Genomic DNA, 12,674 nt, shown 5'->3' with positions numbered 1-12,674 from the left:
GCATCTACCACAGTTTGCTCATCTGTTTACTACAGCTTTTAAAAACACATCTGAACCCACGTGTAAAACTCAGGAGACTTCATACCAAATCCAGGGGTCTGGCGTCCCCAGAAAGCAGAAGCCCTGACGACAGTCCTCAGGTGACGGGAGCAGTGGCTGAGGCCCACGTGCCCCTGGACCCTCTTACCCGGCCCTGGAAGCTTTGGGCTGGGGTGTCACCACATGTGGAGTGACGAGCCCTCAGGCAGCCTCCTTTCCCTGATGGGGTCACTCCCTGGCCCCTCACCTAAACCCCACGACTCACCTTTGCTGTTTGTGACAGCAGATGGACCGCCGAGGCTGTCATTCAGGTCACCCGCTCCCATCCAGGGACACCATCAGCCTGGCATCCTGAAAGAAAACTGGTGACTTACGGAGTCCGACACGCAGGCGGATGCTTTGCTGGCACATTTCTGCAGGCTCTCAGATCCCTGAGAGTGGCAGCATGGACCCTTCGAATCCAAACCCTCTCCAGCCAGTGTCCCCAGCGCCGCAGACCTCATTATTTGTTCATTTCCTTTACTTCTAGAAGAAGAATTCAGATTATCCTCTGATATTTGAAGGTAAAAGGCTTCCTTGCATTTAGTGGTTTTTAAAAAACACTTTCTACCAGTAAAGGGGACTAATGGATCCCAAAGCTTTAAGCGTCTTATATCATTATTGTAATTATTGTAATATGAAGAGCATTACGTATTTCCAAAGGTTTTACCTTACTGAAACTGATGTCTGTGAGCCTTTGCAGAAACAGTTCACACGTGCACGTGTGCGCATACATACACTGTTTACGCTGCAACGAGAGCCATTCAGTTTCTACACCTCAAGGCAGTGGGGACATCCCCCCCCCACCCCGCCCAGAACACTGCTGGGCTTTTGTTTCCTTTCTAAGTGGGATTTGACCAAGTCTTACCAAAGTCTGACAAAGCTGCAAAAAATATGTTTTCCTCTTCCTAGTAAACATAAGTGAATAGGAAAAGATGTTTGTTTTTTTCCAGAGGTAGAGGTTTTATTGCATAAAACACTGGATAAAACTGGACTGCTTCAAAGACATTTTATTCTAACAGCAGAAAGAAAACAGTCATTGCTGAAAAAACAACTTTTAATACTTTCTATACCAGAATAAAGTTCTGTCAACTGATGTCTTATAATAATAAATAATGACCAAGAATAAACTTTAAATACAAAGTTTTCTACTTGTTACAAGCATAGCAACAAAATCCTCTACTCTATTGATCTCAGATTCCTCCAAGATAGATTTTTCCTTTGTGTAGGAATGCAGACAGTATTCTGACCAGAATCACAGACTACAGAAGTTACAGGGAAACTTGACATGTTTAGATAGGAGAACCTGATGACATTCAGAAACTGACACTGCATCACTGCGGCTGTCACTTGTTTGTATTACAAGTTACAAATGTTCTGGAAGGAAGGCCTGTGTGAGAGGGGGAAAAGGGGACGGCAGCACTGGACAAAATGGAATCAACACACACGCCACAAAGAAGAGGGGCTGTTCCCAGTGTCACAAACAGAATTATTGCCTGTCGCATCTGACGATGCTCAGAAGACACGAAAGAATACTGAAGGAGCTCCCAAAATGCTGGGAATGGAATGTGGCTCTTGTTTTTTTTTCCTCTTTTTTTTTCCTTTTTACTTTTTTTATCTTCTTTTTTTAGTATATATTTTTTTCTTTGCTAAGATACCAAAGGCGGGGCAAACACACAGAAAGCAAGCGACCGGCACAGCCACCAAACACAGTAGTGCAGTTAAAATGCTAAAGCTTACTACAGTCAGAACGTTTGCGGTAACATTTCAGTCCTTTCTCTAGGATCATAGAAACAGTTGCATTAAGTTTATCAACTCGATTTAAGTAAGGCAGTGAGAACTATTCTAGAAAAACAAGAAAGCAGTTTGCTGTATGCCAGATGGGCCCAGGTTGCAGGGCAACCTCGTTTACACTGCACCCTGGGGTGAGTGACACCCTCTCGACAGCATATGCAAACCGGATTTCTTATTAGCCTGAGTCCTTCTGGTCTCAGGATAGCGAAGCATTTTATTTACATTGATTGCAGTTTAGTATTTTTGTAAACTGCTATAGAGCTGAAGTTTTTAAGGCCCTGGGGTTTCATTCTGTGCGCCCAGCCTGCAAGGAAATATCGACTTTTTTTTAAGTCTGAGTGACTTTGTTTTAGAAGTTATTCCTTCTTTTCTTCCCAACAGCAACAGCACCGGTTTCCTGTCACTCAGAGGAAGGAAGTTAAGAGGCTGAACCTTTTTGCCATTCGAGCAGATTCAAGAACAACCCTTAATTACTAGTGTCCTTCAACTGCTTGTTAAAAAAAAAAATGAGTTAAGTGTTTCATTATTGGCCCTCAAAATCTCCCTCTGAGTGGTGCAGAACTTCATAAATTTGGAGTATCCAATCAGTAGAAAATCTAAAATCTACAAAAATATAGAACACATTTGTTTTACAAAAACAGACATTTTAACTCCAACAGTTTTCTCCCTTAGCCACAGAGAGAAGGCTGCTTGCATTCCTACGTTAATACAAGCTGTTTCATAAGAACTGGCCGGAGAAGAGAATCTTGCTTCATGTCTGTGACACTTACAAAAACCAACACATGAAAAAAAAAAATTCTAATAACAAGGACCAGAGCAGCCTTCATTCAAGTAAAAATTTAAAAATCATAATAAAGAACAATCTTTCTATTATTACATACATTTCCATTTCTCACCAGCACCTTCTATGCATAGGGTGGCTAGTTTTTCTAACATTTTATAGAATGTTCCCCTAATTTTTTTATTAGCCACTTTTTTTTAATCCAAAAATTAAAAAAAAAAAAAAAAAGACAAGAAAAAAGCATTTCTTTCAATACTGCAATTGGATCTAAAAAAAGGAATTAGTCATCAAGCCTGCAGTGGACATTTGTCTGCAGACACTTCCTGACCATTGATTCGTTTGGCTGTGGATTTTTTAAATGCACGTTTAAGATGGCAATCGTTTGCAGCGTGGGGCAGCCCGAAACGGGCTGCGGGCCGTCTAAGATTTCTCCGAGAGTGCAGTCAGGACACCACGTGAATTGATTTTCTCTGCAGTGACCGCTCCAGTCTGACTGGCACCGTGGCTGCCTCCCTGCACGTGTCATTTGGGTGCTAGGCAAATGACAGCAGCTGGTGTCAGATGACAGAGGTGTTTTCAACAAGGAAAATGCAGGCCCTCCATCTTAGGCAGCACTAAAGCACTGAGATGGTATCGTTTTTCAGTTAAGAGCATGAGTTTTGGACAAAGACCACGTTGGAGTTGGAAGGGCCCCCAGCTCCCCGAAGCGGAGCTTGGAGGACACTGGGCTTGTCTGGAGCCTCCTGTCCCCACCTGCATTGTTTGCAAGTTCTTGTTGCCAGGTAACAGTTTAGCAGCCATTGTCAAGGGCTGGGGAGCTTTTGTAATATATATATAGAGATATCTTTGTAAAATTTTTAAATGTTCTATACACTAGCGGGGAGTTGTACATGATTTTTTCCCTCCGGATGCGTCAGCAAACTCTTTCACCAGACGCACAGCCCTACAACCACGTAACAGAACACTGCGACACACGGGCGGGCTCGCTCAGTTGCGGTCCGCCGGGGCCTGGCTGCCCTCCTCCGCCGGCTCCGCTGAGCTCCCCGCCTTGCCGGCCGTGGGGTCTTCGAAATTCCCAGAAGCCTCTGAGTCGACTCTGGAGCGCTTGAACCGGCGGTCAGGATACTGGCTGTTGTCAAAAGGCATGCGATGGACGCACAGGACGTGGGTCTTCAGGTTCCCCTTCTGGGAGGCACTATAGGGGCAGTAGCGACACTGGAAAGGCCGGTGACCTGCGGGCAGAAAGAGTGGCCAGTCAGCGCTGCAGCTTGCTGCTCGGCGGCGCGCGGAGTCCGAAGGACCACGCCCGGGATACCCGGGATGGTCCCCGGTACGCTGACCGCGCTTCGCGAAGGGCAGACACGCAGCCGGTACATCTGTGTGGACAAACAGTAGGTTAGCAGGATAAGGAGTAAGAACTTGGGCGCAATAGCGCTTTTTATCCCAGCCAGGGTTTTTAACTCAGACTTTCTGGGTGACAGAAGAGATAGTTCCCAACACCTGAGACGTTTTTATGGAAAGTTAGATGGTAAGTATTTTAGGCTTTGCAAGCCAAGAGGCAAAATTGAGACAGCGTGTAGGTACTTCTGCAACAAGAGGAGAAACGCATTTCCGACTTTTTATTGCAGAAGCTCAAACATTTATTTATGGACACTGAAATTTGAATTTCACATAATTTTCATGTGTGATGAAATATTATTCTTGCTTTGGTTTTGTTTCCAATCATTTAAAAATGTACAAAGCATTCTTAGCTCCTAGGCAGTACCCAAAGAGACAGGCGGGTCCGAGCCCTGGATGGGACTTGCCTGCACTCGGCACGAGGAAAGACCCAAGTCCCTCCATCTGGGACGCTGATCTGGGTCAGCATAGCCAGCCTGCTTTGCACCCTCCTAGGACCTCTGCACTGATATGCAAACCACCCATGGCAAGAGCCACAGAGCGGTGTCACCCAGCTTCACTTGTGGGTGAGCTGGACCTGCTAAGCTGGGGCGTCTGTGGAATCTGGAGCAGGTGGTAGAGGGTATCACGCAGGCTGGTCACTTTAAAGAAGCTCGATTTTGAAGAGGACCCTTGACATGGAACTTTTCTAGAAGGGCTCTGATCAGAGCAGAGATGGGTTTTCCTTCACACCTGATTTCTCTGTTCTTGGGCTGAGCAGATAGGCACAGATTTCTGCCATCAAAGGAGCTGCTAGAGAGTCTGATTGGGAAGTTATAATGGGACAATTGCAGCCCGCCATGCTGGGAAGCTGCTGACGTGCCATTCCTGGAAGTTCATGAGTGGTGTTCCACCTGGCACCCAGAGATGTCAAGGCCCAGGGCTAGGGTTCATTCACTCAGAAAAATAAACAAGTAAATAAATGGGCCCAGCCATCTACCCCAGAAAACATCCAGACTGCATATGCAGCCTTTTCTAGAGCAGTAATAGCAGACGTCCTTTGTACCTACTTTGCCAAACAGTCTGATCCCCGAGAAACTGGACGCCTAGCAAGCATGCCACCGAGGCTCGCCTTCCCTCCGAACAGCACACGGCTCCAGGGGCGGCTTCTCTCTCAGTGAGCTAGCCGGTCTCCCCTTCCTCCAGGACAAATCCATTTTACCTGTCGATTCTTTCTTTCCCCAAGCCCTTCTTCAGAACCTGGTCCAGTGCGTGTGCCAACTCTGGCCTAGACCGTGACTGTGGCAGTCTGCAGGAGAGCTCCATGTCCCCACTGTCCCCACGTCTGTCCTCCTGGGGCACCTGAGCGAGCTCCTAAAGAAGAACCTCCACCTTTGATTTCCCTGCCCCAAATCTCGGATGGCCAGCGACGCCCAGGGAAAGACCAGGGCCTTCTGAGCTCAGTCGTGACCAAGGTCCAGTCTTCTCTGGAGAGCCCCCTTTGCACACAGCACACCAACCGAGGAGGGGGGTCTCCACAGAGGCTGCATCTCGCACAGCCTTCACCCCCTTGCTCTGCTACCCTCTCCCTGAGGCCAAACCCCCCTCGTTTTCAAGGCTCTGCCCAACCTCGGCGCCTGCTTTGTGGGCTGCTGTGTGTGGACTGGTCCCTCTGGCTGCCTGTAAGTTCCTCAGGCAGGAAGCAGCAGCGTCTTGGTACCACTGCTGCCAAGACCCCGGTGGCACGAACTGTCCGTAGAGCTGAACTGTTACGTAACTGCTTCCCCTTGCCTGTTTGAAGGAACGATCCACTCTGGATAAAGCTTCCACGCCTTTTGTGTCTACTGTTGCCCGTGACACAAGGCTGAATTGGACCAACGTGCCCACTTTCAAAAGCCAATGTGCACATCTGTAGCCTTTGGGGTTAAGAACAAAGGAAACCCCCGGAGAAGCCCAGTTGCTGGTCCTGCCACACAAGCTACCGTGACAAGAGCATGAACGATGGGCAGAAGGGCTCTGACCCTGACTGACAGGCAAGAAAAGGACGAGGCAGCGTCACCCCCCCCCCTTCCTGTGACCCAGTGCCCCCTTCAGGGCCCACGGGATCCGCTCTCCCACACGTGGCAGGGACGGTCCTGAGCTGGTGGAAGGAGAACTGACACTCGTGTTTCTAATGTAGATTTAGGGCTTTTACAAGTAAGTGGCCCTATTCTTCACCACATTGGAGAAGGGGAGAATCCAGGTGACAGCGGTGGCAATGGAGTAGGGAAGGCCATACCCATTCTCCCACCAGAACAGTGAGTCTAAGTCAGAGCCAAGCTGGCATCAGTGAGTTTCAAGCAGACCCTCAGCCATCCAATCAGGAAGCTGTCACTCTCGTGGACACTCAGCCATACCCGGGGCCCCGCGAGAGAGGATCCAAGGAACTCTGGAAGGGCAGCTCCCAGGCAGGAGAAAGGGGGCCCCAAGCTATCGCTGGAGGCAAACGAGCCACTTGAAGCTGATCCAAAGGACCCGGGAGAAGGGCTGACATAACAGGAAGCCTGGAAGACATTTTTAAAGTTTTGCCCAAAGCTTCTCAGAAATGGACTATATTTTCTGGGTTCCCACAAGGGCAGCTCTGTAATAGCTCATGGGCTAGGAGTGGGCACTGGCCTGACTACCATGGCTCAGATAAAGCTGGAGCTAACTCGTAAGCTTACTTATTATATGGCAGAAAGTGCCTGAAGGAGGGCAGCACCGTGGTCTGACAGTAAGAACATCAGTAAGAAAATGAATGAGTAACAGGACCAGAAGTCTGGCACAATGACCCAAAGAGGTAATGTTTAGTAAATGTACTGCAGTCACCAGGATTCCTATTGGTTCTCCCGTGCTTTTTTTGCCCATTTATGAAAGCTGTTTATTATATTTTCTGTTACTGTTCCTGAATAATACACTTTTGTATAAATTCTATGGTGTAACCTTTGGAAGCCACCCCTCTGCAAACTGCACCCCCGTGGGAGCCATGCCACATGCATCTCAGCAAACCAAATAGAAAACCTCAAATATCACCTTTATTTACAATAAAAGCCTTTTTGAATCGGCCAACTTGGCATAAAAGCACTTAGTACATTTTTCCCACCAACTGATTCTAAAATATTAATCATGGCTTCTCCCGATGGTTATATCTGAACCTCCGTTTCGTGGTGGGATCAGAGATGCACAGCGATCCCGGCATATTGGATACTTGAGTGGCCAAAACACTAGTGCCGACTCCGTCTTCATGTGAGCCTCAGTGAGATGGAGTGTGGTTGGCAGTGCACACGCGTGTGTTCAGGTGCAGAGGAGGTCGCTACCGCACCACAGCCTTGAGGACCGTGGCCTTGGCACGCACTTTGTAAGGAGAGTCTTTGATCCAATTGGTAGCTGCTGCAGACACTAAGGCCATGCCCGCAGATTTTCACATGCGTTTCTATTTTTCCTCACATCTGAGCCGACTGCCATTAAGGGCAGGCACCACCCCATCACACAGGTGAAACCTGAACAGTTTCACTTCAGAACAAATTTCCAATGGATAGAAAGTACTTAAGTCCCGATTCTCCAAAATCCTTACCAGAGTCATGATTGCAATGTGTTTTTAGAGGATACACACATACACACACACGAACATGCACACACATGTACACAAGCACACGCCCTTCTGATAGGTCCCCATAAGACTGATGTAGGAGGAAGTTCTTTGAAGAAATGACAGGTCCAGCCTGGGCGAAGGTGACAGCGAGGCACTCTGATGGGACCAGGGCAGCAGGTCCCTGGGGTGAAGGTGAAGCGTGTGGGGGAAGCAAGCAGGGCCAGGCTCACAGGACCCCCTGGAGCCTGGGCCTCACTGCCTGGAGCAGGGAAGTGGGAAGGCCCCTGGGCCCCATCCCTGTGCAGCCAGGGCCCTGAGCCCCGACAGTGCGGCCAGAGGGCACCCCACCACCCGCCCCACTGCACTGCCCTCTCCCTGCCTCTCTGTCTGAGGCCATCAACATTTCCCATCACTGCCACGTGAAAAGTAAGTACATCGTACGTTAATTTGTATTGTCACTGTGCCGTGGAGCCGTGGTAAAGAGCACATTCATTTTTAATCCACTATGAATAATATATAAATATGTATACAGTGTACAGGGTCAAGAGGAGTGAGGAGAAAGCAAGTCGTACATTGTTTATCACAAAAGTGGGGAAACCAGGTATTTTTCTTACTTGCTACGATGGAAATATCTGCTCTTTCCTTGGACCTAAGGGGGAGAGGAAAATGCCTGCCCTTGGGGGACCATCCATTAATTACAGCAGCACACTTGTGGGCAGCTGCATCTGCAGGGCCTCCAGACTTTCCCAACTGCTGTTTTCTCCTCAGCTGTGGGCAGCAGGCAAGAGCAGGCAGAGGGCAAGGTGACCAAGCTCTGGTGTTCAGTCCTGGGGTGCTGGGAAAATGGGGTGACACCCACTGCCCAGAACACATTTGCAGGCACTGCCTCAATCATCTTCATGACCAACAGTGGGGAGATGTGGTGGGGAGATGCTGTCTACCTTCCAGACACGAATCCCGGGCTCAGAGACATCAAACCATGGTCCAAAGTCAGCTACACACAGCTGCTGGTCTCTGATCAGGAGCTTGACCTTAGGGTTATCTCAGAACGGACACTCATCCCCCCGCTCCCTTGGGTCACCCCCATACACTGCTTGTCAGAAGAGTCACTGCAAAGGGGCATCTTTAGTCAGGACCAAAGGCTGCTCCAGGAGGGCATCCCCGGACACCCTGGAGGGGCGTGCCCTACCATGCATTATTTGTATGTCACACCCCTATGGACACACATGACTGTGGACTTCCGATGCCCACCAAACCCTGGTATTGAGCACGCAGCCACAGGGCTGGGAAGTGCCCTGCCCATGCTCACGCAGCACACCTGAGACCCACGGCCATGGGCTCGCACTGGTGCCTGCTGCATGCACTGTCCCGAGAGCCAGCCAGCTCTTTCAGCATCATGCGGGAGCCTGCCAGGCACAGTGCCCACCCAGGACACGCTGAATGACTGGTCCCACAACCGAGGCTACTGCCAGGGGTTACAGCCTATTGGAGACACCTGTGGGAGGAGGAAGGGGCCAAGTGCTCTCTGGGGGGCTGGGGGGAGGTACCCAACTGCTTTGAGCAAGGCTGCAGTTTCTGGCTGAAAGATGGCTCAGAGCCAGTGCCCAGAAAGAGTCGTTGGGAGAGAAAAATCATACTTCAGAAGAGACCCATGTGTGGTTTTCCCAGAGGCTGGGCCTATACATGGTGACAGAGGCACAGACCAGACACTGGAGTAAGGATGGCCTAGCGTGGGGAGAAACAGTCCCCACAATCTGATTCATCATTGAGGTCAACACAAGGGAAAGGGTCCAGAAGATGGTCACGGTGTCCACGACGGACTGGGGGTCCCTTGCCAAGGTAGACCCAGTGACATCGGCAAACACAGCCCGAGTCCTCACACTGCCCGGCATCTCTCAGACCAGCCCAAGCCTTTCAGATCGGCACACTGGGGCCTTCTGTCTTCACTGAAATAAATGGAAAGAGACAGTGTGTGACCAATCCTGGCCAAAGGTCCCGGCCCCAGGGTGGGCGTGGCCTCCGGGGAGGAAGAGCGTGGGAGAGCGTGCCTGGCAACTCCGTGGCCTGGTGCGGCAGCTCCCAGAGACGCACGGGCCTGAGCGCACACGTGGACCATCGGACCGCTCCCTCCTTCCCTTATGGGTACCCTCTGCCAAGGATAGGATCATGGCATATTTTTAAGCTGCCCTAGAAGGGCCTCCCACAGTCATATTTCAGGGGCCCTTTTCTAGAAGGAGCCAGGTGATGAAGTGGAGAGAGGAGCCCTCAGAGGCAGCTGGCATGCGCAGGCCTCAGGGACTGGAGAGCTCGGGAACAGCTCTCCTCTTGCGCCTAGCCAGAGCCCTCTGTGTTCCCTGAAACTCAGACGCTGGCAAAATGCAGGCAAGTGGTAAGAAAACGGCTCCACCTATAGGACCAGTTGGTTACGTTAGAAACTGGGCCCCCCAGAGGTGGACTCGACCTGCACTGCAGAATTCACTGGGCGTGGTGGAGCCAGCGGACTCAGGCGGGGTCTGGTCCACGTGGGCCCGCTGCTGCTCCCTCTGAGTGTCTGCAAATGGGGAGGGTCCCTGGCCAGGACCCCGGCATCCTCTACCAGGTTCAACAGGCCCGGCAGGGACGATGAGATGGGTGAAAATATACACAAAGGTGCATTGCACCGACAGAAAGCCATTTTCTCAGTTGCACACATCATATATACATATATGTATATACATATTTTTTAATTTCTATTTTAATTTGCCTAATTCTAAATAGGCAAAAATGCTTCTAATCAGGTACATAATTTATGTTTTCAGTTTTCAAAAAAGATATTCATCCATCTAATCAAAGATGCTAAAACACTTTGGAATATCCTTAGTATAAATAATTTTAGGTTTTAAATTTCCTATGATTTGGGGTTTAATTTAAAACACTACCAAAATTATTTTACTATTTTGAAAGTGAATTTTGATCCGTGTGGTAATGGATTGGAGCCATCAGCCAGAAACCGTGTTTAGCTTATAACGTGGAACACAGATACCAGCATATGCAGGGGTTAGTATGCACAGCGTGTCCTCGTTCTGTCAGCTGCGGGCCGAGAACCCATGACACCCCATGACACACGGTGTCAGCCAGCACTCAGCACCCAGACGTGATCTCTAATGTTCTCCAGAAAAGGAACCAGGGCTCCTTGGAGAAATGGCTGATTCCAGGGCTGGAGCGGGAAATACACAAGATGGTCCTGGAGCACCTTGTGCCAGAAAGGAAGGAATTGCTTAAAAAAACACACTTCTGGTGGGGGGGAGGCATGGCGGGGAGCGGGGTGTCAAAGCAGCACAGAGCCCGGAACGCGCCCCTAGTGGCCAGAGCTGGAACAACTCCAGCAACACCAAAATAGCATTCCTGTTGGATTACAACCGCAGATAAAAAATAAACCCCTCACACTGACGTAAGTAACTAGAGGACTGAATCGATAAGGACATGGAGAAAGTAGACAAATGTTCCCTGCTCCCCGACCATCTGTGTGGACGTACCCCTGGGGGTGCAGTATCTCCCACACCTGTCTGTGGGCTGCATGGATACACCGTCACAGGACCCCAGTGGGAAACAGGAAGCCACCTGCTAAACACTACCTCAGCCAGGTGACCCAGGTCCGGGAGACAGCACGCGCCCTGATTCGAGATGATGAGAGGGCACTTCACTTCTGCGGGCTTCTTCCTTAAAGCCCACACCCCAAGTCTGACCGTGAAAAATTCCAACTGAGGGCATTCTACCAAGTCATCAAAAACAGGGAAAAGCTGAGAAACTGTCACAGCCAAGCGGGGCCTTATAAGACATGACAACGACACGTAATGGGGTCTCCTGGATGGGATCCTGGAACAGATAAAGCACATTAGGTAAAAACTAAGGAAATCTGGGTAAAATATGGACTTTACTTAATAATAATGTATTGATATTGGGTCATTAATTGTGACAAATTACCCTACTAATGTAAGATGTTAATAATAGGGAAAGTGGGTGTAAGACACATGGGGATGCTCTGTACTCCCCACAAAACCTTTTTGCAGGTCTCAATCTATACGAAAATAAACTATTATTTCAAGAGTTGTTTAAAGTTAAATTGGGTTTATTTTCAGTGGACAGTTAACAGCACAACAGCCCAGGTCAGATGACCACAGCTAAGCGTGCGGCCCCAGTATCCTGGAGCCAAGCAGGTGACACTTAGGCTTCTCCTGGAGGAGGGAATGGGCACATGATGCAGCACAGACCCTGCAGGACACGACTCTGGTGTCACTCAGACACAGGGGTGAAGCGTGCGGGCTCTCCAGGCAGGCACTGGGTTCAAACCATACCTGCCGCTTATGGGTTCTGTGCTTTGGGCCACTGATCTAACTTTCCAAGTCTCAGTTTTTTCATCTGCAAAATGGGCATGATGACAACAGCTCACTGAAAGGGCTGTTGTGAGGATGAGGTAGGGGAAGGCTGGGAGAGCGCAGGGCATAGTGCGTGGTGCATGCAGAGGATGGAGTAAAGGTTTGGGACACGTAGCTTTAAGTACGGAAGGGCTGCCTGCAAGGAAGTGCCTGCTGTGCGGGAACCTTGACCGATATATGAGTAATCTGTGTGCATTTTGATTTCTCCGAAGATACTGAGGGCAGCTGCTGGGAACCCCACTTGCTCACCGAGGTTGGAGAGCGTCCCCGTTTGTCCAGAGAAAGGTGGCATCCTGCCTTACAGTAGCTGTCTTGGAGCCTGCAGCCAGGGCTCAAGCCACTGTGTCCTGCTGACTCCCTGAGGCTTCAGGTTCAAGTTCAGCTTACATGAAAGCTCAGAAGCTGAGACTAGACTGCAGCAAGTGTCTGCAGGGAAGGGTGTCTGGTAGAGCATCTGTGGGGGGCGTGTAGGAGTCTCCCAGGTCCTCCCAGCTCACCCCCCAACTGCCACCCCCTGCAGTCCAGTGCCTCGGGCCTCGTGGTGGCCCCCTCCTCAGCAACTTCCTTCCTGTGCTATGGCCCAGACCACCCGACCTGGCCTGAAATCTGTGCCCTCAGC

At 49.9% G+C, this 12,674-nt stretch overlaps 1 protein-coding gene across 1 annotated transcript in view; it reads right to left on the bottom strand.

Annotated features, from left to right (window-relative positions):
- Positions 1–1,073: 1,073 nt before the first annotated feature.
- The window catches only part of ZNF536 (zinc finger protein 536), a 382,760-nt gene continuing 371,159 nt past the window's right edge, over positions 1,074–12,674 (bottom strand). The window contains 1 exon segment of the mRNA XM_074314979.1: positions 1,074–3,885. Within this exon segment, the coding sequence (XP_074171080.1) occupies positions 3,641–3,885 (245 nt within the window). The 3' untranslated portion in view covers positions 1,074–3,640.

This window comes from Rhinolophus sinicus, linkage group LG11 (genome assembly GCF_036562045.2).
Source record: "Rhinolophus sinicus isolate RSC01 linkage group LG11, ASM3656204v1, whole genome shotgun sequence".
Taxonomy (NCBI): domain Eukaryota; kingdom Metazoa; phylum Chordata; class Mammalia; order Chiroptera; family Rhinolophidae; genus Rhinolophus; species Rhinolophus sinicus.
Note: the sequence above shows the minus strand (reverse complement) of the source record. Positions and strands in the feature narration are given on the sequence as shown.